This window comes from Phaethon aethereus, assembly GCF_964289735.1.
Source record: "Phaethon aethereus genome assembly, chromosome: Z".
NCBI lineage: Eukaryota > Metazoa > Chordata > Aves > Phaethontiformes > Phaethontidae > Phaethon > Phaethon aethereus.
This window is the reverse complement of record NC_138577.1, coordinates 69,171,030-69,196,087: the sequence shown is the minus strand read 5'-3', so window position 1 is coordinate 69,196,087 and position 25,058 is coordinate 69,171,030. Positions and strand designations below refer to the sequence as shown.

The following is a 25,058-nucleotide window of genomic DNA, read 5'->3' as shown; positions in this document are numbered from 1 at the left end:
CTAAGGTATTCCTGCACCTGTTTATTAGCAGCAGCATTATTGACATGGTCTTAATTACTTGTTAATTGTCCCTTGTCTTAGTGTCCATTGACTTTTAAAAAATGCTTCAATTCAGCCATTTTAAAATCAACGTTTATTTTGGTGTCTGTCATTAATGGATCTGCTTGCTCTTTGTACTACTTTTTCCTGTTAGTTATTTTTAAAAGCCTTCCTTGTTCCTACTAACTTTTTTTTAATATCATTAACTCATCCTGCCCTTCTGCTTCTTTTCCTCTTGCTCTGTTGATTTCTTCATTTCTGATACAGCTTTGTCTTAACCGCCAATCCTTTGAGCAGTGTCTCAGGAAATTATATTGACTGCTTCCTTTCATTTTTATTTTTCAAAGGAACTGTAGTCTGTTGCACTTTGTTTCTAATCTTTCAAGTGCTAGTCTTCTATTGCTGCAGAGAGATTCACTGTTTGCACCCACTAAATTATGTTCCCAGTTTTCTGAAAATAATTCAATATTGTATTTTTCACATCAAATGAGTTATATTTGTACACTTAGCCTCAAGTCAATCTGCTCTGCAATTAGTAGTTGAATATTAGTTGGAACTGTAAATGTATAATTAACTAGCTTTCTAACTAAAGTCACTACCATAAAACTTACCTGGTAGTATTTTTAATCAAAATGAGTAAAAGTGCTTTAAAGTTAGGTTAGGTAAAAACATTAATACGTTATAGACGCTGTCTGTATGTGAATTTCTGCATATGTGTTTTCACTGATGAACCAGCAGTCATTTAACCTGTTGGGCTTCCCTTCCATCTGGTTCATTTATCCTCTGTGTAGCTTGATAATGCTGTGATAGATGGATTTTTCACTCAGGAGGTATCTGGTGAGTTTTAAGCCCACTGGAAGTGTAAAAAATCGATCTAAAAGTTGGTGCAAGAATTTTTCTACTGTTCTCCAGTCTTGAGGTTCAGAGGTGCAGTTCCCCTCTGTGCCTTTTTTTCCACTTTTGTGACTTTGCATTAACTTTCAGATAGTAACTTGAGTATCTTTGTTGAAAGTATTTTGGCATATAATATCTACAGTCAATATCTTGTTCCCTTTCAAGCTCCATTGTGTACCATTGACTTCCCTTTGATACGCAGCCTGGGAGTGTTAGCTAGCTGGTGCTTCATATGGAGCATCACTTCTACATCGTTGTATGTGTGTTTGCATGCTTCTTGTATTTTTATACAGAGTTTTAAGAATGTTTGATAACTTCCTCTTGTTTTTACAAAACTGCCCATCACTGAATGTTTCTGGTAGAAATGAAAAGTGGAGAGTCCTTACTACGACAATGTAAGTAAGTGACAACTTATTTAGAAATAATTCTTGTTGATAACCTATAACAACACCCTCGCTGAAGAAAGGACTGAGTTTCTTTGTAGTTCTTCACAATGAGTAATATAAAACTTTGTATCTGCTATTATTTTAAGAACAGGAAAGCTTGCTCTTAGAAGTCTGGTTTCTTCATCTGCTTCGTTTTTAGTTAATGTGTTCTTTTGGTAACCTTTTTATCATTTCATGGGACTGTGTAAAGCTGTTCAGGAAAAGCAGGTTAATAGAAGTATATAGACTCTAAAGTGTTCTAAAAGATGTGGGTTTTGGTCCCAGTGGAGACTGACACTCCAGCCTACTTACTGTAGCTGGAATGTATTGATTTTCTTCTCCCCCATTTTAGCTGCACCACTGAATTAGGTATTGTGAAGCATCTTTCCCTCTGAAGAGAGGAAAAACTGTCATGAACTTTTTCACCCTAACAGTACAGCATTTCAAACTAAACCCGATTGAATGGAAAAGTCTGTAAGGACTTTTGAAAACCTTGTAACTCAGCTCCCCACTCTCATTTCTCCTCCCCGTGCCCCTCAACAGCTTTTTCCAGCAACCTTGAGAAAGCATGATAGATGAGTGTAAGAAATTAATTTTTAAATCTTTTTTTTCATTAAAAACAACAACGATAATAATAATAAAACTCTGTGAAAACGATGCATTCCTATGGCATGATCTCCTAAGGTTAGCAAAATGGTCTTGTTCAGGTTTTCAGCAAGATGTTCAGTTACTGTTATAATTGGCTGATGAGTAGGTTTGGACCTAACTAGAATGCCAGTGTTCGATTTCGCAGTGTCCTCTGTGAAGATATGTCACCATTTACCCTGGCTTTAGTGACAATTTTCTAAAAAGGAAACTCGTGGGAAATCATTATGCTGTTTATATGTCTCCCCTGTTAGCGAGCATTATCCTGTGATATTTTAGCACTGTTTTCCACTGCATGATGGCATCTAGCTAAGGTTAAGGCAGAACAAGTCCCTTTGCAATTTTGTGACTATATTTTACTTGCTGAAGGAGAAAAGATAACCGACAATTAAGTATTTCAGATGTCACTGAAAGAACATGTGCAACTAATCAATGACATCCTTAGGGAACATGATTTTATGAAACTGATAAGGTAGAAAAATTGGGATTTTTGTGATTTGTGTTACATAATAATAATTGCACCCTTTCGATGAAAAAAGATACTTCTGCTGATGTAAACATCAGGCTTTCCCCAGTGTTTTTTTTTTCCCTGAAGCATGGAGTAGTTCATTAAAGTGTGACAGTAACAGATAAACACCCTTCACGATTTTCTAAGAAAATATGGTGCTTATATTCTTAGTTCAGCTGAAATCAGTGAGTTTTAAAAATTTATTTCTGGAGTCACTTCCCAAATAGCTTGCCAGAGGTTGTGTTAGCTGTTGTTTTGGGGGTTTTTATTTATTTTAGGAAGGAAATACACATGCTGGTTTTTCCCTAAAATTAGTCTACTTAGCACTCTGGGGCCCATATTTTAAACTGACTGCTATGATCTTGGTAGAATTCAGATGTATTAGAAATTCATATTACTAACAAATTGTGAGTTTTTCTTCCTTTGAAAATATGTGTCTTTAAGCTTCTCATTGCGGAGAAGTAGTAGTCTTGTTTACAAGCCAATGTCATATATTCACTTGAACAAAGGCTACGATTGAGCATGTTACATCGCAAATTATAGATAGTGGTTTAGAGACTTTACCTGATGGTTCCTTTTCTGCTCTATTATTTAAAGATCATCAAGTTTGCAAAATATATATTTCTTACAAGTTTTCAGTCAGAATGAAAAAATCTGTTGTGTTATGGGTTGTTCCAGGTAAATTAGGCTAATTATGATAACATTTGTTTCTGACTTTAGAGTATTTTTTTTTAGCAACTTAGTTGCTAAAGTTGAAAATGCTCACATTTTGCTCTGGACCTTCACTTCCGGCCACCACCAGAGGCAGGAAATTCAGCTAGACAGACACACCTAATCCAGTGTGGCTGGGGTTTTTTTGTTGTTGTTCCTAGGTTTTCTTCTCTTTTGCTTTAGTTTCTACCATGTATATTAAAAGCTGGATTACGTGCTGGCCCTTCTTTGTATCAAAGCAAATGAAGTCAAGCCAGAAGATCATTTCCCCCTGATTAGTGTAATTACCCTGTATCTTCATTTATTTTTTAATTCCCTAAAATGCATGTCACATTACATTACATCAGTTGAAAAATCTTCCTTTGTTCATTGCAGTCATTCTTCCCTTCAAAAAATTCTGGAAATGACAAAATTCCCGATCAACAGAGGCAGTATGCAAAATTGCCTTTGCTTCTCTGCAAATTCTACATTTTCAAGTTTATTGATCACAAAAGCAGAGTTATTGACAGTTAACAAACTATATGGATTAATACACTAAACCAGATGCTATTTGCTTACATCTTTTTGCAAAATACATTTGGTCGGGGCAGGGTTAGCAGGGCTTGGGTTGACTTGATGTATGTCGTAAAAGAAAACTAAAAGAAATAGAATGACATATTAATCTGGAGTGACTGGAAGTAGAAACAAACAGGTTTGTAAGAGCTGTCGGGAGTTTTCCTTTTATACAGTGATGTAACCTTCTCTTCTTCCCTGACAGTCACTGTTCTGTTCAGCAGCCTCAGCAGGCAGCTCAACTTTTAGAAAAAGCTGTCAGGAGGTGTAAGTGTGAGGTTGCATATAAGCAGTGGATGCCCTTAAATATCTTTATACAACTTCTTGCAGTTCTTCATTGCATATAATTAGTAAGATGTTTTTATTTGGGCAAATCATACACATTGTTATGCAATTCACACATCTTCTGAATATGCATCCACCTTCACCCCTCCTTCTGTGCATAACCTGAATGCAGAACAGGATAAATTTTGCAGCAGCAGAGTGCTGATTTTGCAGAATGCAAATGAAGTGGCATTTTTTAATGCAGCATCTTCATACAAAGGTGAACTGAAAGGCTTAACACTTGCCAACATTTGAGACCTCCCTGTTTGTTACATCCATTAAAATCTAGAACAGAAAAGTTGAAAAGCTGCTTTTTTCTTCCCTGTTCTTTTTTTCAAACTTGTTAGTAATGGCATCAGCTGTTGAAGAAATGTAAACTCTGAATTCAGATTTGCAAATTTGATACAAAAAAAAGAACCAGTTCTCAAATATCTTTATTTTCAAATGTGTTTCTCTCTCTAAGTCTATGCACATCTTGCATAATTTTTACACTACCTGGTTGTCATTATACAAATAACCAAACCATTTGCTATAAAAGCTGTTACAAGATCTGGATGTCTCTTCCGACCTGATTTTTTTCTTGTGATCCTATTATCCCTTACATACCGTTTCATTTCCCCAGTGATATTGTAATATAAAAGAATACACATGCAGGAATAAGTTACCTCCTGACTGTAAGCAGAATAATGTTTCTTCCCATCACCGGTCTTGTTTCTTCTCTAGGTTTATTTCTTCTAACATAGGATGTGAAAATGAACAGGGTGAACGTAGGTAGCTTTACTTGTACAAGTCATTTTCTTTATAAATCTACTGTAGTTTCTTCCATGCATACATTCACTCTAGGTCAGGCCTTTATGAAGGAAAGCTCTTTAGGGAAGAGCTTGTGGCTTTCATTTGCATGTGAAGTGCGTGTGTTATCAGAATGTATGGCAGTATGAACAGGAAATAAATAGGGGCTTAATCTTTCAGGTGAGACATTGGTTGAATTTATGAACTGTTTTGTTTGCCTCATGAAAACTAAAGATCAACAATTATTTTTTGTCTGCTTCTCTGAAACTGTCAGAGATCTATTGTTTCCTTTAAAAGTCATTCCTTCATGATGAACATGCACCTAAGCATGTCATTTATTTGCTACATATTTTTAAGTGTACTTGTAATTTATTTACTGAAAATTGTAAATCATCTCATCAATGGAAAAACAAAGGAGGATGGAAACTGTCCATTATGTTATTGCTGTAAGAAGAATGTGGCAGGTCTAGCCAGCAGCTCTTTGGTCAGAGCTTTGTCATTAGGAGTCACAGCACACATATAAGGAGTATGTTGTAAGCTGATCTGTCAAGCCAAGCAAAGAGTTTTCTTTGTTAGCATTTACCAAGGCATGCATTAATAAAATTGCGCGAAGTGGAGACATCCTTTTTCCACTATGTGCCAGACAAGAGTCTTCTGTGATGTGAACGTGAAAGCACTGAGCTGTAGCTGCATTATTTTACCTTTTAAATAAACAGAATTTTATTCACAAATGAGCGTGCCAATAACTTAGTTCCAGAATCAAGACTTCTCTGCTTGAGAGGCATCTAGCTTGGCAGCAGTGATAGCACATGAAAAAGAATGTAATAGTATAAGCTGAATGTATTTATATGTGATTCATGAAGAATTGTGGTTTTCCTATTGAAATGAAGAATTTAAAAGTGTTGCAAGTGGGAAATGTTTTGTTAGCTTGAATAAAAGTATGCAATATCTAAAATACTAAAAAATCTTAGGTTTCTATTGTGCCCTTTTTTTTTTCCACAGACAGTCATTTTAGAAAATGAAGAGCTTCCTAAAATATTTCTTGATTTCCTGAACGTTCGCCATGTACCTACCTTGCCAAAAGCAGAAAGCTGTGGGTAAGCTCTCATTTACTGAAAAATAAATGGAGGCCAAAAGGCCCATATCCACTCAGGGCTGATGCAATTCCATTGACTTAAAATGGTCTTGCTGCCAACTCTAACACTGTAAAATAAATGGGCATTAGGTTCATGTTAAGTATGTTTATATATCCCCAAAAGGTGGTAAAATAAATTCAGCCTGTTCAAAGACAGAAGTGAGGTTTAATGTAATATTCTTGGAAAGCAAAGGACAGTTTAGATTAGAAAAATATGATTTTGTCATAGATCTTGAAGTATCTACCGAAATGTAAGATATTCATAAACACTCACTAAAGTTGCATAGAAAGCTTTGCATGTGTTTTATGGTCACAGTATCTGCACAAAGTAGACGTTCATTCTGTGATCATTTTATGATCTCCCTCTGTGTGTTTGAAAATGGGGTCTTTCACCATTATGGTGACATCTATCCCAATGGCCCCACTGCCCTTCCCCTGGGAAGGGTTCTTGATCAGGGTGGGAGAAGGGAATCTTAGTATGACGGGTACAATGACTACAGAAATACCCAAGCCAGTGTAACTGCTAGCTCCAATACCATCTGCAGCTGTAAGCTTTGTAGGGAGAATAATTTCTTTTGCTATGCAAGCTGACATAGTTGATAGTCCACCAGAACTTGCTGCCCAGAAACTTACGTGACCCTTTTCCACTTAGGCAGAGGCTGTGTGGATCTGCAGTGGAGAGATGGCGAATTGAAAAAAGTGGAGATCATTGTGAGGCCCTCTTACACTCGGAGGTGTCTGTGACCCAGGTCTCCAGAGTGATTCAGAAGCTAACAGACTTGCAGTTTTCACTTGTAGTTAATGACATCAGCGCTCAGTGGGACTGTACCGCATCACTTCATAGATAGATAAATAGATATGCTTGGGAATCTGTTACAGTAAAATGGATGCTGTCATTTCCAAGTGTTGTAAAATTATATGATCTCCCATATTAATTTCATCACACTGCATTATGCAGCTGCTGACTAGAAAAAGGTTGCTCCGTTTGATGGTTCTTAAAGGGTTTGGGTTTTGGGGGTTTTTTTACAGTTAATTTTGTTGTAACCAAAGTTTCCTCTGACTTTACTTGCAGCTCTTTTGATGAAACAGAATCTGAAGAATCAAGGTGAGCTTGATTCCTACTCTTTCTAGGGCACCAGATTAAGAAACTACTTGAAATTATTGGTGTTTGCTGTATTGGTTCCTTGCAGTAAACAAAATAGCAGTAATTTAGCATTAAAATTAGATGTGTTTGTTAAATATTTATGGCTAGTTTTATCAGCTGTGCTAGATCCATCTCTTTGTAGTGTGAACTGGGCATCCTATGCTTGTATTGAGAAATTCCTTAAAAAACCCTAACAGGATACTGCTAGCTCTGAAATATTTCTGGCAACGTTTTTTACACATTGAAGTGTATTTTTTGTAGCAAGAAGATTTAGCAGAAAGAATTAGAGGTTTGGGTTCTCCCCTATGTGTTTGATAAGAGCTTTATATGTATCTAGTTGCGCTGCTTGGCATGTGTACGTACAGAGCCAAGCGGAGAGGGCTGGCTCTGGCATGGGGAGGATGTCTGTACCGTGACCAGGCTGGGAGACAGCCCTGTGAAGGGCTTCCAAGGACTTTCTCTCCATGGGTGAGGTGTACAGCAACCACTTCGAGGGCTAGAAGGTGGCAGTGAAATTTTGAGTCTGTTTGGTGGCCTGAAAAGTCTGTAGACCAGGGAGCCTGGTTGTAGGTGATCTTGTAGCCTTGCATTACACCAAGCACCAGGGAGCTGAGCAGGTTTAGGTCTCAAAGCCAGCTGCAAGCTGCCCTTCCTGGATGCAGCCCCTTCACGTTGATGGTTTCACTGTGTGGCTGAGGAGCAGCAAGCTTTGCTCCCAGGAGATGGAACCTGCCCTTCTTGGGCAGCACTGGTGTGCAGAAACGCAGTGGCATGGCTCCTGCACGGCTCGACCACCTCACTTTATCAAAGCTAGTTTGTAGAATATTCTGTTTGCTGTCCCTTGATACTGACATCCGTGTTCTTGACCTTTCCAGCAAACTGTCCCACCAGCCTGTGCTGCTGTTCCTAAGGGATCCATATGTCTCGCCTAAAGCCAACGGTAATCAAACCTGTCACCTGTTAACAGCGCTTTACTGATCTGACCCTGCACCGCATAAACCACATTATTATTAATACCGGCCTAGTCAAATGACACTGGTCCAAAATCTAATAACCTGCCAATAAAACGATAGTTCTTATGTAAGAAACTATTAAAACACTAAGTGGAGTGGGTGATTTATAAAAGGGTGGAATTTTTTCCCCCGAGTTGTTCTCTCAGACAAACGTACTGAGAATTCAAAAGGTGAGGAATGTTGCTTTTCTTTTCTTGTCAACCCTTTGGGCTGTTTTGCCTGAAGGATTTGAACATGGAGGCCCAGTCCTTTGTAAGTGCTTTTTCCCTAAACACCAGTCGATCCACTGCAAACATGTTTGTATTTCCATTTGGATTATTACTATTTCTTATCGCTTATAACCTCTAGAGCTCTTGGGGGCGAGGGGAGGGAAAGAATGTATACTTTAATTGATGTGTTTCACAGGACATTTACGTTAGCCTTCATCTCTTAATATATGGTTCAAAAGAGTGTTTGAAATAGCTCGTTATAAACCCTTTTTTTTTTATAAAAACTTCTTTGCATTATTAATTCAGAGAACTTACCCTCTGCCTTAAATTAACTGTGTGCAGGAAAAAAAATACCATTTTTAGTAGCATGCTCCTCTTGGTTTTGTCATTTTACTTATTTGAACTCTTAATTCTACTAAATTTTGTATTAAAATTCTACACTTTCAAGGTAGAATTTTTCCCCAGAGCTGCAAGTATTTTCTTTTTAACGTGGCATTTTGTTTGATTTTATAAAATACTGAGTTGAAACCAAGAGTCAGGCTCTTGAGCTGCCTTGAAAATCATGAAATTTTTAAAAGTAAATTTAGGAAAGAACATTTGTTTGCTTGTAGTTTCTTAGCCAATGAAGTGTATGTCCTTGAGATTTTCTCAGGTTGTATATACATACCTGAAGGGAGGGTATAAAGAAAACAAAGACGGGCTCTGTTTAGTGCTGCGCAGTGGCAGGACAAGAACATCAGGAAACACTTTGTTGCTGTGCTGGTGACTGAGCCCTGACACAGGTTGCCCAGAATGGTGGTGATCCTTGGAGATACCCAGAAGCTGTCTGGGTGTGGTCCTGGGCAACTGGCTGTAGGTGTCCATGCCTGAGCAGGGAGTTGGACCAGATGACCACCAGTCATCTCTTCCAGCTGCAACTGTTCTGTGACTCTGTTGTTTTTCAAGCCATTTTTCAAAACCATAGGGGCCAGGCTCATGTATTTCGAGAGGGTTAAATAGTCTCTCTTGTGGGCAATGTCCACTCTGGCTAGTAGTGTAGGACAACACTATAGACCCTGTTGAGTCTTACTGAACTTTTTAGTTTTAGTTCACAGTGCAGAGGTCCTGCGTGAGCAAGGTCCACATTAGAAGGCACATTACAAGGGCGTTTAGTTTTTACTTTGCCTTAGCACCAAGTCTGGTCATGTGGACTGAATACCCATTTGAGGCTGGAGTGCAAATCACAAAATAGATGAACCGCACAGTAAGGGGAGGTGGTCATTTCACAAGGTCACTCCTGACCCAAGTGACAACAGTATTGCAGAAGCACCCAGAGAGTTACCTCTGTCTAAAAGCTGGTCCAGATGCTGCCTATACTAATATTTAGAGTGAGCCACACTGCATGTCTAATCTTGCTGTTTAACGCTTCTCTTAATGGCAAACTTGGATTCCTCAAGAGCAGGGTTTAAGTTGTGAACATCATTTAATTCCATACCATTCCTGAGAGAGAAAATGGATTTCATATACAGTTACCCTGAAAAATGAAGACAGCGCTTAATGTTTCCAGTCCACATCTGAGGTTTTGCTGTAAAACTTCTATTCACGGTTTTGCAGTTCTGTGATGGTATTTATCTTCCCCAATGTGTACTCCGAGTAAGGCTAAGCTTCCTTTTTTTGAAATCATTAGGAACTTGATAATGATTTTTTAACCCCTCTTTTAAGTAGTGCTTTACTTGGATTAAGATCAAAGCCTCTTCTATGCATGATGTTTAAATATTAAGTAGGCCTTATTAATGACATCTGAAATAAAGGACTTTTCAGGCTTTTGCCAAGGCATTTTTTGGCCCTGACACACAATATTTAGAATTTCATGTGGCAGGTGAATATTCTTTGTATCTGAAAACCCTAAAACATCAAATTCATTTGTAAGTTATTCTTTAATTTAATGAATTAAAACACAAATTAGAATGAGTTGTAGTTTAAAAGAAGAAAACGAAATTGTAAGTCTAGAGGCTCCACTAGTTGACTCAAGTCCAGTTAGAAAGAAACAAAGTTTTTACACAACTACTATTGCCTTTAATTCTTCTTTGGTTTTAGTTTGCAGCACAGAGCAAATATAGATGAGCTTTCTATTGTTTTTGCTCTCAGATCAGTTTTTACTTTGATAGATTCTGATTCCTTTGTAAGAAGCAGACGAGGTTGTTCAACTATGACCAAAAGTGTCCATTAGCAACAACTATTCACTGTATGTACTCTTCGAAGGTGAACTGTGACAGTTGTTTGGCTCAGAAGTGGAGTTAGTCTTTCCTGGATACAGGAATGCCTGTGTTAACATCTTCCCATAAGATAGGAAATTGTGTATTTGTGGGTTTTTAATGAAATAAATAGTTGTTTCTGGAACTTAATACTCAAACAGTTTTTCCTCATTGCACTGTTACTTGTCTTCATAAAATATAGTCTTGACATTATTCTAATGACTGGACTTTAAGCATTGTTGAGTTGCAAGACAACTTTCCAAAAATAAGATTCACATTACAAACCTCATTGGTTTTCAGACTCACTTTTTCATGTTGTGATGGCTTTCATTTTTTGTGTAAGGTGACCACTTCTTTTTGAGGGGGTGGGAAAAAAAAAATGTACTATTTTGAAGAAAAATTAAGGAAAAATCTAAAATGATACCTCAGAAGCTAAAAAATGGAATCTCAGGTTTACCATCACTTGTTTGAAAATAGTTCTGATGATTCTTTAAGCTATCAAAGTATCACATATCTGCTAGACTGTGCTTCGGTGTATTTATACATTTAACCTAAATTAATAGGCTTGATTTTTTTAAGCAACAAAGCCTCACACTAAATCTAATGCTGTAAAGTTGTATCATTTTTTTAATCAATATTCATTTTCCTATATATATTCTATGTTATAGAAGAACCAGTAAAAACTGGTTTCTGGAACTGCAGCATTTAATTTAGAAGGAAAGCATCAGATTGCCTTTACAAGTGTATTTTTAATAACATTAATAACAACAGCATAGGGTTATTCTGCCAGGATGATTTGGGATAGCTGAGCTTGCAGGACTTGAGGAATCATTATTGGATTCAAAATATTAACAAGTGATTCATAATGATGACTTACTATGAGAAGTTGGGGAGAATTATGCATGTATTGTTTATGGTGGAGGTTGCAGTTCCTTAAAACATCCTAAAATACCTCTGTTCGTACCATGTTTAATACACTGGAATCACCTTATTAATACCTCTGATAGCACCTTTAAGCTAATAAGGAGTATTTTTTTTCTTACCAAGTCCAAATATACTTTTTGCTCAATGTTTTTACCTCCAAAATGATTGTAACAAAAGAATTAGGAGCAAAACCTAATTCCCACCCACATTAGGTGATCTAATTTATCCACTATCTAATGATTATTATAAAAGTTGCATCCCCCCTCTTTGAATATCCTGCAGGCTGACAGATGAAGGAAAGATTTGATTAGCGTGGAAAGTTCTGTGTCAGAAATAGTCTTCTTCTAAGCAAACCCATTTCCTAGTGGACTAGCAATTTTAAGTTGTAAGATGCAATCAGAAATTCTTACTCTTAATGCCCAGTGATTTAAGTAAAGCCGTCATTAAAAACCCAGGTGCATTTGAAAAGTGTTTTCACTTCAGTAACATACATCCTGCCATTCCTCTGTGTGGATCCATTACTGTGTTTTATGAGGTAATTCTCTGATGCTAAATTTAAGATGAAAATTAAGTGCCAGTTTCCTCAATATCTGCGGTAAGAATACAGTGGGGTTTTTTCCTTCAGATATTATAGGATGACTGTTTGGAACACATGACAATTTATGTTGATGAGACAGCCTGAAATTTTCCTGCCTCAAATAATCATCTCTGATTGTATAGGCATCCTCAAGTGTTCTCAGTCTAAACACTGCTGTAAACCACAATGGAAAAACAGCTTTGAAGTATTCCCAGTAGCAATCTTGGAATTCCTTCAAGTATATTGAGATTTTGTTAGAAATTGAATTGCCAGTGTAATCTATCTTCCTTGTGAGAAAAGATTCAGATAAAGAGCTGGAGCCTAGCAGCATTAAGTATTAGAACATCCCTTTAAATCAATAAGCTACAAATCTGGCAGTGCATTCATGCAATGCCCAGTGCTGCGCTAAAGTGGCTTTAGTGCTGAAACAGCATTACTAATAGCACATCCCCAACATGGATAAACAGTTGAGTGATGCAGTAACCAAATATTATTACGAGGCTTTACCTAGTTAAGTTTCACAAAAACATTTGTATTGTACTGACATAAATAAGAAAGCAAGGTTTTGTGTGGGGTTTTTTTTTTCCCTTTTTTTTTTCCAGATGACTTTCCAAATGTAGTTATAGAAGGCATTCTACATGGAATATTTTATCCTCATTTACTGCCCAGGTAGAAGTGATGCGTGGCTAGAAGAAGCTGAATCAAGCCTCCGACTCATGTTTAATGGAATTAACAGGAATGAAACTCTGTGATATGAAAATTACGTTCAGAAGCAAGAGGCATGACCTCAGTTTAAGTTCAGGCATTGTATCTTTTTAAATAAAATCAATGTCACTACAAGTGCTGCTTTAAAAAAAAAAGATATGGAAACAACAGTATTGAAGTTATTTATACCTTCCATATATTGACATGCTCTAACTATTTAACACTAAAAGCTGAAAGTCATACACTGAATTACACTAACTTTTCAAAATAATTGAAAGCTTTACTAATTATTTCTATAATTCCTATCACACTAAACTTTCTTATACCAGGAATTTCCCAGCACATTACCCATTGCTGGCAGTGGATGGATTAAAGGTGCTGGCACTGAAGAGACTGTGTGAGAAATTGCCAAAAAATCAAAAAACTTAAAGCAAGATGAAACTGAAAGCAACTTAAAAGTATTTTGTTAATTTTTCTAAAATTATTTTGAATCTGCTCCTTAATAACAGGTTGTAAAAGATCCAATTATAGAATAGTTTGGGTTGGAAGGGACCTTTAAAGGTCATCTAGTCCAGCCCCCCCTGCAGTAAGCAGGGACACATTCAACTAGACCACATTGCTCAGAGCCCTGTCCAACCTGACCTGGAATGTTTCCAGGGATGGGGCATCTGCCACCACTCTGGGCAACCTGTGCCAGTGTTTCAACACCCTCACTGGGAAAAATTTCTTCCTTGTATCTAGTCTAAATCTGCCCTCCTTTAGTTTCAAACCATTACCCCTGTGCAATGCAGGTGTATGGAGGGTTTCTACCAGAAAACATGCTTCCACATTCTCAAATACATAGCACTCTCTCAGGAAATTTTCTAGATTAATCAGTTGAAATTATTTTATCTACCAGCAGATTTTACATGGCATTTCTACATCTCCATTCAGTTGTGACATCTAATCTGTGTGTATGTTTACTCTTCGTATCAACTTGCAGGCTGTATTCCATATCTTTTAACATTTTTGTAAGTCACAGAGCATGCAACTCTGTGGTAAGCTAAAGCAAGAATATGATTAAGTAGTAAAATGATAAAGCTAAAACTGATACATACATATATATACTTATATATGTATTTGTTCAGATTTAACTGGAAATTTGTATGTGTGCTACTGGACATTACAAAATAAATTACTAGAACATGAATGTACTGCTTCAGTGTACTTTTTGTGCATTTCTATTAAAACAAGACATTTCTCTAAGCTTTTGTTATCAAAGATGGGTCTTGCAAGTATCTCCACATAAAGCATGAGAAGATACCTGGGTGGTGTCTGCTCATCTGCAACTCTCAGCACCGTGCTATCTGAACATGCTTGGCTTATAAAAGTGTATGCCTTGGGGTAAAAAAATGCGGTGTAATGGAAGAGCCTGTAAGGCACTGGGCTCATCAGAGGAAGGGTGTGTTATGCAAAAGCGGTAATGGCAAAGCTAGCCACGAACAGAAGTCGGATGCTGGAGACGCACGGGTTGCCTCCTGCTGACTACTAAATCTGTTTTAAAGCTGCTTGGAGGTGGTGAAAAGACGGGACTTCTGTAAAAGGTAGGCCTGTGGCTGCAGCACTTGTTCAGGCAGCAGAACTCTCTACAGTGGACTGCAGAAAAGCCCAGAGCTACTAGCAGAAAGTTATTTGGGCAAAGGAGTCTGAGGCATTCTCGTTCTTGCCTCCTAACACTGATTCTTAGTGCTGCTTTTCAGACAATTTTACTTTTAAAGAGTTAGTAGAAAGAAAAATGGATGGGGTAAAATGGAAGTCTGATGGCCTAGTACTAGGCAAACTTACGAGGCCCTGGGCAAGTTCTCCTCTAGCTTTGTTTAAAGTGGGCAGTAACCCTTTCACAGGTCTCTGAAATAAAGTGCCAGTATTTACCCTCAAGACGCCCCAGGGCTGTGCATGGTGAGCCAGCAGAAGCACCCCCATAACAAGCGACATGTTAAGAGGACCTGAGGTAAACCCCTGCCCACAGCACTTCCAGTTTCCTGGTGAGGGGGGTGCCAGTAGGTACCCAAGAGCTCTGCGCTGCAGCACTCGCTCCTCCCCTGCGCCACTCAGCGTCTGGGTACCTCACCTGGGCTCCCAGGCAGCCTTCAGGAAATGAGTCACTATGAAGGTAAGTGGTGGGTGTGCAGGTGGGCGAATCCTTCATCAGATCTTGGCATCAGCTCTTCAATCTTCAGTTCTAAAACACTAATGCAAGAGAAAAAAATCCACATCTCTTTCCTGTGGAGTACTATGTAACTTATTACAGGACCTAACAAATACAGCTGTCTCCCACCAGTCCCGTATGCTGACCTCATTTAAAAGCTTCCAGTTGCCAGCTTAAGAGTTATTTAAGCAGCATTAAAAACAATAATGAACCTCAAGTTGCATCTCTGACCTACAGCAAACCTGCCAGAAAAAAGCATTTGAGTTTTATCATAAATAACATTAGCTAGGTGTTCTAAAATTCACTCTGCTGTAAAACAAAGACTCTTCTGTTTTTATCAGTTTCTAACTGATGATCTTATTTAATAATAGACAGAGCTGCTCCTTCTTGATTGCAGGATTGTATCTGAATACTGTGGGGTTTTTGAAAGACAGCAGGGACTTTATCCAACATGTTAAGATTAGAGAAATGCACCATCCCTGCTCTAACCTTACAACCTGGAAAGCAGCACCCCCTGCATATTTTGCAGAATCGACTGAGGTGAGAAAAAAGGCTGGGGGTGGGGAGAAAAAAAAGCTCTTCATTAAGTATTTCTTTGAAATCAAAGTTTATTTATTCAAAACACTTCTGTATTTAACTTTTTTTTTTTTTTTTAAAAATGCTGGTACTGTTACAGAAAATAATATCTTCAGTTGAAAAGGTAGAAACAAATATTGCAAAAATTTCCAAAAAGAACAAAATTATAGTATTTCAAACCTTGACAGAATAGAAGTACTTCTGAAAGTTTTAATGAAAGATTTTTTTCTGCAAGATCTAGGATTTAGTGGGCTATGTCTTCAATTTCAAGGAGCGACAGCTCCATCAAGTTTTATGGAAATGGTCATATCTTTTATGTATTTGGCAAGTGATGGTCTAAATATAGCCTCATATGTTTTGAGAGGAAAACTCAATGGACAGTTAAGATCAGTCAAAAACAGGCCTTAAAGAAAAGTGATCAAGTTTTACTTTGCATTCTGACCGTCGGTCTCACCAGTCACCTACTTCAACTACAAATGGTTCTTTTACAGCTATTTTGCCACTGTTCACAATCACGCAGTCTTGAAGGGGCCGGTCATGTTCATCTGTCTGCTGGAGTTCTATCGAGTGCACCACAGACTGTTAAAATGAAAGAGAGAGGGGGAAAAAAAAAAAAAAAAGAGTTCAGTTTAGCCAGGGAAACGCCAGTGGCTCAAGTCTTGTACCAGGTAAACAACTAAGTTCTTCTAGTATTGCCCTTTATTAAGCAACTTCTGAGCAAAGACCTTTACCCTGTTGAGTTCTCGCAGGCTTTTTTTTTCCCCACATTAACAGTGTGCCACTTTGCAACCCACACACAAGTTGACAGAAGCACAGGAAGGCTGTTTGCCCTTCTACAAAAACTTTCAGACAACAAAAATACTATGAAAGGGCAACCGAAAATATTCTTTCAGATGATCAACCTAGCACATACAAGGTCCACCTGTAGTCTGTGAGCGGACAGTGAATCCAGAGATCATAACGGGTGAGCAGTAATTATTTTTCTAATCATACAGCGGAACCGTGCTTTAAGAAATCTGATGAATGCTTTTACTTTCAGTGTAACACACACAGATTTTAAGTGGGGTACCATGCCCTCCAGTCAGACAGATACAGGTAAACGACCGGCCTCATGCTAGGCACCTAATTAAAGTCGTATTTTTAAAGGACAAAATTCAGTTAGGAATATTGACTACCCAGCTTTCAATGTCTGTCCACCATCTAACTAAACTAAAGCTTAGTCCAAGTCTCTCCTCAAAAATTTTCAGCTACTACTGTAGCTCATGAGAATTGAATTCAATATGAAAGTGGGAGTGGAGGGGCAACTGTTCTGATGAAGTTTTCAAACTCCTCAAACAACTGGTGAGCGCAGCAGTTCATGCTTCCCCTATTCATTTCAAAACCTAGATTAAATTGAATAATTTTAAAAGTATTACAGTTGGAACTACCATTTTTAAACATAAATTCTATTTGGTCTTTTCAATGAGATGTATTTTATCAGTTTTGCAGCCGTGCACAGTTTGAGGGAATTAACTAGCATTTTTTTTTCTTTTTAAACAGAACTGAATATATGTTTGTATACTTTACAGTCACAGGCTTCTAAAAACCCTAACAGTGCAAGTGTTACCCATAACTAGCACAGGCTACAGAATTAGATTTTAGCTTGTAGAAATACAATTATTTCGTGGCTAACAGCATTAGTGAAACGGGAACCTGAGCTTACTCCATTTGTAATCTGCAAAAGTGTCAGTGTTGATTCCAGTGATTACGGGTCTGAAACAAGTGCTGTGAAAGCCAAAGGCATGATTTAAGTTTCCATTATTGCAGTCACCATTTGCTATTTCAGTTCTAAATCGTCCAGGCTCTTCACTATTGTTTTCTACCATGTACATACTAGATACACACTCAACTGTTCCGAGTCACAGTGGCATAAGTTACGCTAACACAGACACAGTGTGGCAGAATTTGTCCAGATTTTCTTGAATTAATCTTGACAGTACTTAGCTTACCATTCCATCAAGGACTTTGCCAAATACTACATGTTTTCCATCTAACCAAGAAGGCTTTGTCACACTGATGAAGAACTGGGATCCGTTGGTGTCTGGGCCAGAATTAGCCATGCTAACCCACCCAATTCCATAGTGTTTGAGCTTGAAGTTCTCATCTGGAAACCTTTGTCCATAGATGCTTCTTCCTATGACACAAAGTAAGAAAGCAAACTTAAAAAAAAAAAAAAAAAATCCCTTTTCGTTGAAAAATGGGAAAAACAAATTATAAATTCAGGACTTGAAGATTCATCGTTTGAGTGGGCACAGCAACATCACTGTTCCATTGTCAGTGATTCCGTAACAAAAACCATTTTGTGTGTAAAGAAAAAGATAAAACACCACATGTAAGGACATGATATTTAAAGCTGATGATGCTTTATCCTTTGAATTTAACCAGCAAGCTGAATACCTTTCAAAGGTCCTGCTTACACACACCACTGAATGACAGTATACTTCACCCTGTTCAACAAACTTAAAGTTACGTAGTTATGGCCACTAAAAATAAGGTTGCTATGTCTTGTGACAATTTTAGTCTTTACTTTTACAGCTTTTTCCACCTAATAAGAAATTGCTTTAGATGTGTTTAGAAATATAAGAAGACCAAATGAAATTAGCCTAAAAGACTCAGTGTGGATTTGTACAAATGTTAAAAAAGGATTTTGACGCTTCTAAAATAGTTCAGAAGAGAAAACATTTGAGTCACGTTTAAACCACCATCACTTTGAAAAGGGAAGGCTGTTTGTCTCCTTCTTTATTTGTGCAGTGCCTAGCACAATGGGGACACTGCTCCCAACACACCGCCCAAGAAACAATATTAAACTATCCCAATAAACAGTATTGGCTGGCAAACAAACACTGCCTACCTTTAATGCTAAAACTGTGGTTTTGGTATTTTAGCCTTCCCCATTGTTTGCTGCAAGGAAAAGGGATGTGTGTTTTCCATTCTGTCCCAGCAGGGAAGTCACTAACACTTTATGCCAACAATTCAAATCGTAGCGCAAGAAGAATGTGGATGTAAAGGAAGAGAAGAAATCAGAAGCCAGAATGCATGCAATGCAAGAGATGCTGCACTGGGACGGCCCTCCTTAGTGGATTGAACTGGTCTTCTGGAGGCTCAGGGGAGAGAAGTGATACACATAGCCAAGAGCTCACACCACCAGTAGGTTTATGGTTTTACATTTAGTAATAGAAAAAAGGGGAGAAGGCCTGACCCTAATTTTCTAATTTCTCTACCCCTGTTTTGAAATTCCCTCCCATAGCACATTTCAGAAGGTTCCACAGAACTGGATGAGCTGAGGGCAGAGAGGACGTACTCCTTCCCTACCTGCCTTCTCTCTACATGCTTCACTGTTTTGTCACGGATTAGTTTTCTGCGGGATGACTTGAACTGGTTCACGTATATATGCAACCAGTGAGTGCCTCAGGGAAGGAGCGCTGTCACAAAGCCAGAGCAGAGGAAGGGCGAAGACGTCCGTCTTTTGAAGACAGCATGTTGTAAGAGCAGCTCAGGTGATCACGTGGCTCCAGCTCACGACACAAAGCCATGCTTCTTGAACAGGGACAAGTCACAGACAGGAAAGAGCTATCTGCAAAAACTGAGGACAAAGGAAGCTCTACACATGCTTATAATTGGGTAATCCAAATAATTGCAGTTTATGTTCCAAGATGCTTGGAAAATTACTAGATACTCCAAACAAATATGTTGGTTTTCCATTTATGTGAGCTGAAAGTATGAGGGAATATGCTGGTTTGCCCAGCTTTTCAGCAGGCATTCGAAGAAATGAAAGGAACCTGGAAGATACTAAGCATGTTACCTCCTGATCCATCTCCAGCTGTAAAGTCTCCTCCTTGGATCATGAAGTCTTTGATCACACGATGAAATTTACTTCCTTTGTATCCATATCCTCTCTAAGAAAATGAAATAATCCTTTAAACGAATGTAACATCCAGTTCTATTCAATCACACACAAATATGCCTGTGGTGAATGGCCAGATTGCACAGACTATACCACCACCAGAGAAAAATACGGCAAGAAAGAAATTATACCGAGATGCAGGTGAATGTAGCTGGCCTGCACTGCCACAAAGCAGGTATTACACAGATGATCAAAGCCATTATCTTTATTTGACTGGTATCTGACCATGGTACCTCTAAATGCTAGATCTGCCTGGCAGGGACAGACTGAAGTGGTGATATACAACATCTCATAATTACATCTTGTGAATCAAGCCCCAAGGACTTGAGAAGACAGACACCAGTGCACAGCCCTGGGGATGGCACTCTTGCACAGGTGTCACTGAATTAAGATTGGCAGTTCACAATTGAAACAGCATTAAACAAATGTTTACTTCCCAATCCAAACTTAAGTACACAGTGGAAGAAAACTGCAAACATACTTCTCCAGTTGCCAACGCAATGAAGTTCTCCACAGTCTTCGGGACCACTTTTCCAAACAATCCAATTACAATTCTGCCAACATCTTTGTCTCCAATCTTCACGTCAAAGAACACCTGAACGTTTGTGTGAAGAGAACAAAAGCTATACAAACATAAGCACAACAAAAAGGCCAAGCTTTTGAAAGCATAAGGTAGTAAGAAACTGCTTCTGGCTGATCTATATTAATAGTATCCTTCAACTCCAGAGGACGCTGTTTAAGAAAAATCCTTTCAGAGCTACCAAAATCAGATTATGCAGAAAACTGTTTGAGAACTGGTGCCTATACATTTTGATTCTTACTGCTTTAAGAGGTTCAGTGAGACTGCCATATCACAAGTTTGAAGGTAAGCGTTCAAGAAGATTTTTCCCAGACATGTGTCTTTAGAGCTGTACAGAAAAGACGAAATATTAAAGGCAGAGCAACGGTGCTATTCCAGTGTGGTGAGCAGTAACATGGAACTATAGTACTGACAGTCCCCACAAATGGTAGTCTGCTAACCACTCATAATCTTCACTGTTATAGGCATTAGTGTGTCTGTGATTAAGTACAGGCGAAAGCAGATTTCATTAAACTGACAAACAGCAGGAAGAAAATCCTACAGCTCAAGCAAGGAGTTGCCTTCCTAAACATGAATTCAAACCTGATAAAGAAATAACCAGGCTACATTATTCAGCTGATTGCCTAAAAGCTTCAGTGTTGATGTTGCTAAAAAGCAACTTCAAAAAGGCAAATGAGTTATAAAGCACTTCAATATAGTTCAGAATATGTGAATGCATATTTGAACATGCAAAAATGTTCCAACAATTACTGAAAATAGGAACAGCTGTCAGGAAATGAGGCATTTTGAAGTTCTGAAAAAGTTACATAAAGACTATTACAACTTCTAGGAAACAGCAATGTGTATTCCTATGATGTGGTATTTGCTGTTCCTTGTGGCACTCAACCAAATATTACTTGTCTGCAACACGGAGAAATTAGTCCAGTAATGATAATAAATGACCACAGTCTCTACAATGTGAATGCCTCTTTCACACTCTCCTACTAAACATTTCTACCGTTTCTTGATCTTCCATGTGGTTTTGACTGTTGAACTTTTGGCTAACACTATAAAAGCTCTGTAAAGAAAATAAAATTCCTTTTGATACACCTCATTCATTTCCTTGGCACTAAATAACATACTACTTAGATGTGTGGCTCCCAAAATATTAACAGCACACTTTCACTAACTTCTTAACATTTTTATAAACACACTTCTCTAAATTTTGCCGCCAGGTTTAGCTAGGTAATGGGTATCACCTGCCTATGTTTTCTAAACGCACCTTATTTTGCCTGGAAATGTTGTCCTAGTAGACGGACTGCCTGAAATACATAAGGATATGTAAGTAACACAACCAAGGCTACGAAACAGTGACGCCAGATAGTCGTAACATCAAGCACTGCCATGGAGCACGTGGAGCCAAGCCCATCATATATTGTAAACCTATCCCAAGCAGAAGACTTCATGCGTGGCAGGGCTGCTCACCTAACCAGCAAACTCTGTACTTCCAAAAAGCATTGCTGCGGCTTATTCCACATTTGTGAACAAACAGTAAGTTCCTGGCTTCCTGTTAGCACTCCACATACCTGTGCTACACACTTGATGATTTTTGGAGAGCTCTGCACTTCCTAATTATGCACTACATAACGTGTCTGTGCATATTTCTGGCTGGAAAATCAAATATGGAAATATTTGGTAGACCTAGATGCCATTTTTGCATAGAGAAGCCGTGTTCTCTTTAAGCATATTTCCTCAAGTTCTCTGGAAGATCAATAAGCATGTAGACACTAGTGAGCTGGTCAACACAGCAGTCCCAAAACTCAAAACACATCTGGCCAGATTCTTCACCAAAAATGCTTAACAAATACTACGAATTTTCAGTCTATTTTTATAAATATTTAGTCTTATTTATAATTTGCAGTAAGTATTTTAAGATCGACATGAAAAGAGTCCACTAGTAAAAGTGGTTGGTTCTCATGAACATATTCATATATAATTTACACAAGATGGTTTGTATTAAAATGCAAAAATGGCCAAGAATATTCAATTATTGGGGTGGGGGAAGTTGACTGTGAAAGAAAGATCTTCCTAGAGACCAGGCAATATAATGACAAATAAACAAACTGCTGATAAATGCAAAACACTGCATGTGGAAGAGCACTATACAGCCACAACAACTGGTACTAAATCGGCTACCGCTCAGAAAAGGAAAATAAACGTTAGAAATAATTAAAAATGCATAAGGACAAGAAATGGGCATAATTATGCCATGATATAGTTCTGTACTATGCTCACACCCCGAGTGCTGCACATAATTCTGCCTTCCTTATAGCAGAATGATAAAACCAACCTAAAAACAGTAGAGGAAAAGGCAGCACAGATGCTCAAAGATCTGGAATAACTTTTATATTAAGAAAGGTTAAATAAAACTAGGCAAGCTGCAATAGAGAAAACTGGTGTGATTTGATGAGTTCCGTAAAGTTATGAGCAGCCTGGACAAAGAAAATTGGCAGCTTCAACTCCCTATGATGTCCCACAGCATAAGAATCAGAAAAGGGCATAAAATGAAAATTCAGGCAGAAGGTATGAACAAGCAAAGTACTTTATGCATAATTAAACTGGAATACATTGCCAGAAGATGATTTAGATGCCAAAGGGTATGAGATTTACCCCCATAAGAAAAACAAAATAATCCAATTTGGCAACTGCAAGACCATGGCAACGAAACTGTACACAGCTGTAGACAATGGTGGCAATGAAGTTCAGTGACAAAGACACAGCCTATGGTTAGGATGCTGAGGCTGTGCCAGAGGGAGCAGCTCTGCCCTGTCACGCTTTCAGGAGTGCGGGCATCTTTCACCAGGAACACAGCACTCACTCTCCACTGTAGGTGGGAAGGTACTTGGGGGTAGAAACATCTAAACCGTACTTTATCCAAAGCCAGACTAGACATCCCACCTCCTGCACCAGCCCAAACTTTCTGGAGAGAGAGAGATGCCGGCGTGTTGCGATAACCAGGCGCAACGCCACCCCACTACCATGCGGCATGGTGTTGAAAAAACGTGTAGACACGGCACTTCAGGACATGGTTTACTGGGCACGGTGGTGTCAGGTTGAGGGTTGGACTTGATATCTTAAAGGTCTTTTCCAACCTTAATGATTCTATGGCCTGCAAGACTGTCCGTTGGGCAGTACCAGCTGGACCTACCGCACACGACTCTGGCGTTCTGCCTTATGAAGGAGATCTGCCAACACCGAGCCACGCTCACCGCCAGCCGCAGCTCCAAGGCACGATGCGGTTAGGGTTCGGTTTTAACCCATGCCAGGTGCCCGAGCCCATCACGGGCAGAGAGAACGAAAGAGCAGGAAACACGAGGACAATAAAATGACAGCTGACAACACCAAGAGTTTCAGCAAGGGGGGTGTGTGTGTGTGTGTGTGTGTAATAAAAGTACAACCCCAGAGTGGTTCAGACCCCGCGGCCCAGACACCACCAGGAAGCCCCAGACTGCCCATGGCGACGGCAGAGGCCGCAGCTGGAGGGATGTAATTACGAATTTTAAAGTTACCATTCCTGTGAGCCTGAGGCAGGCTCAGCTGACTGGAATTTTGAGGTGTGCCAGCGCCTACAGAAAGGGGGCATGCTCACAGGGGCTAAAAAAAAACCAAAACAAAACACCAACGGAACAGAACAAAACAAAAAGACTTATAAAACGGTAAAGTTAACGCATTTGTCCAAGCCCTCCGCAAACCCGACCTCCGCAGGGGCCTCCTTTCCGCCCGGAATCCAGCCGCGAAAGAGCAAGCAGGCGAGGGTCCAGCTTTACGCCGTGCAACCCGGGTAAAAGGCGGCCAGGCGCCCCCCACCCCTCAGTAACGGCCGACAGCGGGCGCGGAGCTGGCAGGAAAGCCACCCCCCTGGGGGCCCGCTGAGGAGGGGCCGCGGGTCCCCCACGACCGACCGGTCCTGACTCGCCTCAGGCCGGCGGAGCCGCGCCGGCCGCGGGCGACAGTCACCTTGGCTGTCACGCTGGGTCCCCTCTTCTTGAAGCCCTCGGCCGCCGGAGCCAGGAAGCAAAGGCAAGCTACCGCGCCGAGGAACGCCGCCGGCCCCCCGCGGGCCATGGCGCTGAGGCGAAGCGGTGCGGCGCCTGCGCTCGCCGGCTCCTCCCGCGCCATGTGGCGGGGGGGCGGCCGGGGGAGCGGCGGAGCCGTCACCCGTGCGAGCTGCTGCTGACTCTGGTCCTGCTTAACTGTGAGGGGCGGCTGGGAGGGGCGAGGCCCGCAGAGCTTGTGAGGAACGCGGCCGCTGTGGGGACCCTGCCGGGGCTGAGGTGGGCGGCGGGAGAGGAGAGGTGACAGCCGTCAGCCTTCGGGCCCAGCGGCTTCCTTCCGAGCGGGATTTCCTACTTCGTGGGTACGGGGGGTTGCCAGAGTGAGCCTCGCGCCCCTGGCTGAGTTTGGGGTGGTTACACATGCCGGCGGGGGTGTCATGGTGCCCGTTGCTTGTGGGGGGCGCCGGGTGGAGGCAGGGAGCCGTGTGGCCTCCTCGGGGGCTCACCCTCGCCAAATGAGCTGGAGTTACCTGTGAGGGGCTAAGTAGCCCTGCTTTCACTTCAGCCAGCCCATGTGGATGGGAGGGTTCCTTGAAGATCCCACAAGTGGGTGAAGGAGCCAAAACAGTAGATGTGCAGGGGATTTTGAAAGTGGATGGTTCATCTTTCATCTTCGTGGTGTTCAATGTGCTGAGGAGGAAACACGAGCCTGTAAGGCACTTGTAATACTTCCAGTTTCCTTTGCGTTAGCAGTAGCAGTTGTGCCACTGCTTGGTACCCATGTCAGCACCCCTGGTTTTGAACCATACGGAGCCGCACCAAACGACTTCGTCAAATGCAAGTGTCTTTCCCAAGCCATTGCCTATCGAGACAGGGAAGAGAGTTCCCGGTTGAGCAAATTACCTTTGA

At 40.0% G+C, this 25,058-nt stretch overlaps 2 protein-coding genes across 2 annotated transcripts in view; one reads left to right on the top strand and one right to left on the bottom strand.

Moving 5' to 3' along the window:
• SNX24 (sorting nexin 24) overlaps positions 1-12,943 on the top strand; it is a gene marked incomplete at its 5' end in the record, with an annotated part of 95,164 nt that extends 82,221 nt beyond the window's left edge. The window contains 4 exons of the mRNA XM_082013143.1: positions 5,890-5,984; positions 7,095-7,127; positions 8,042-8,106; positions 12,726-12,943. Coding sequence (XP_081869269.1) covers positions 5,890-5,984; positions 7,095-7,127; positions 8,042-8,106; positions 12,726-12,796 — 264 coding nt within the window. The 3' untranslated portion in view covers positions 12,797-12,943. The remainder of the gene's footprint in view (positions 1-5,889; positions 5,985-7,094; positions 7,128-8,041; positions 8,107-12,725) is intronic.
• A 2,576-nt stretch (positions 12,944-15,519) lies between these two features.
• PPIC (peptidylprolyl isomerase C) lies at positions 15,520-24,522 on the bottom strand. Its single transcript, XM_082012953.1, has 5 exons — positions 24,112-24,522; positions 20,017-20,130; positions 19,434-19,527; positions 17,581-17,765; positions 15,520-16,171 (listed from the first exon to the last, which is right to left on the bottom strand). The coding sequence occupies exons 1-5, from the start codon at positions 24,271-24,273 to the stop codon at positions 16,043-16,045; spliced, it is 684 nt and encodes a 227-aa protein (XP_081869079.1). The 5' UTR covers positions 24,274-24,522; the 3' UTR covers positions 15,520-16,042.
• Between the last annotated feature and the right edge of the window lie 536 nt (positions 24,523-25,058).

What these genes read in the sequence shown, in the direction of transcription:
- PPIC (XM_082012953.1), bottom strand. Translation starts at nt 24,273, where the DNA reads ATGGCGCGGGAGGAGCCGGCGAGCGCAGGCGCCGCACCGCTTCGCCTC. An exon ending in TTGCGTTGGCAACTGGAGAA is followed by an intron (nt 19,528 to 20,016) that starts GTATGTTTGCAG and finishes TCATTTTCTTAG; the next exon opens with AGAGGATATGGATACAAAGG. An exon ending in AGCTGGAGATGGATCAGGAG is followed by an intron (nt 17,766 to 19,433) that starts GTAACATGCTTA and finishes TTTGTGTCATAG; the next exon opens with GAAGAAGCATCTATGGACAA.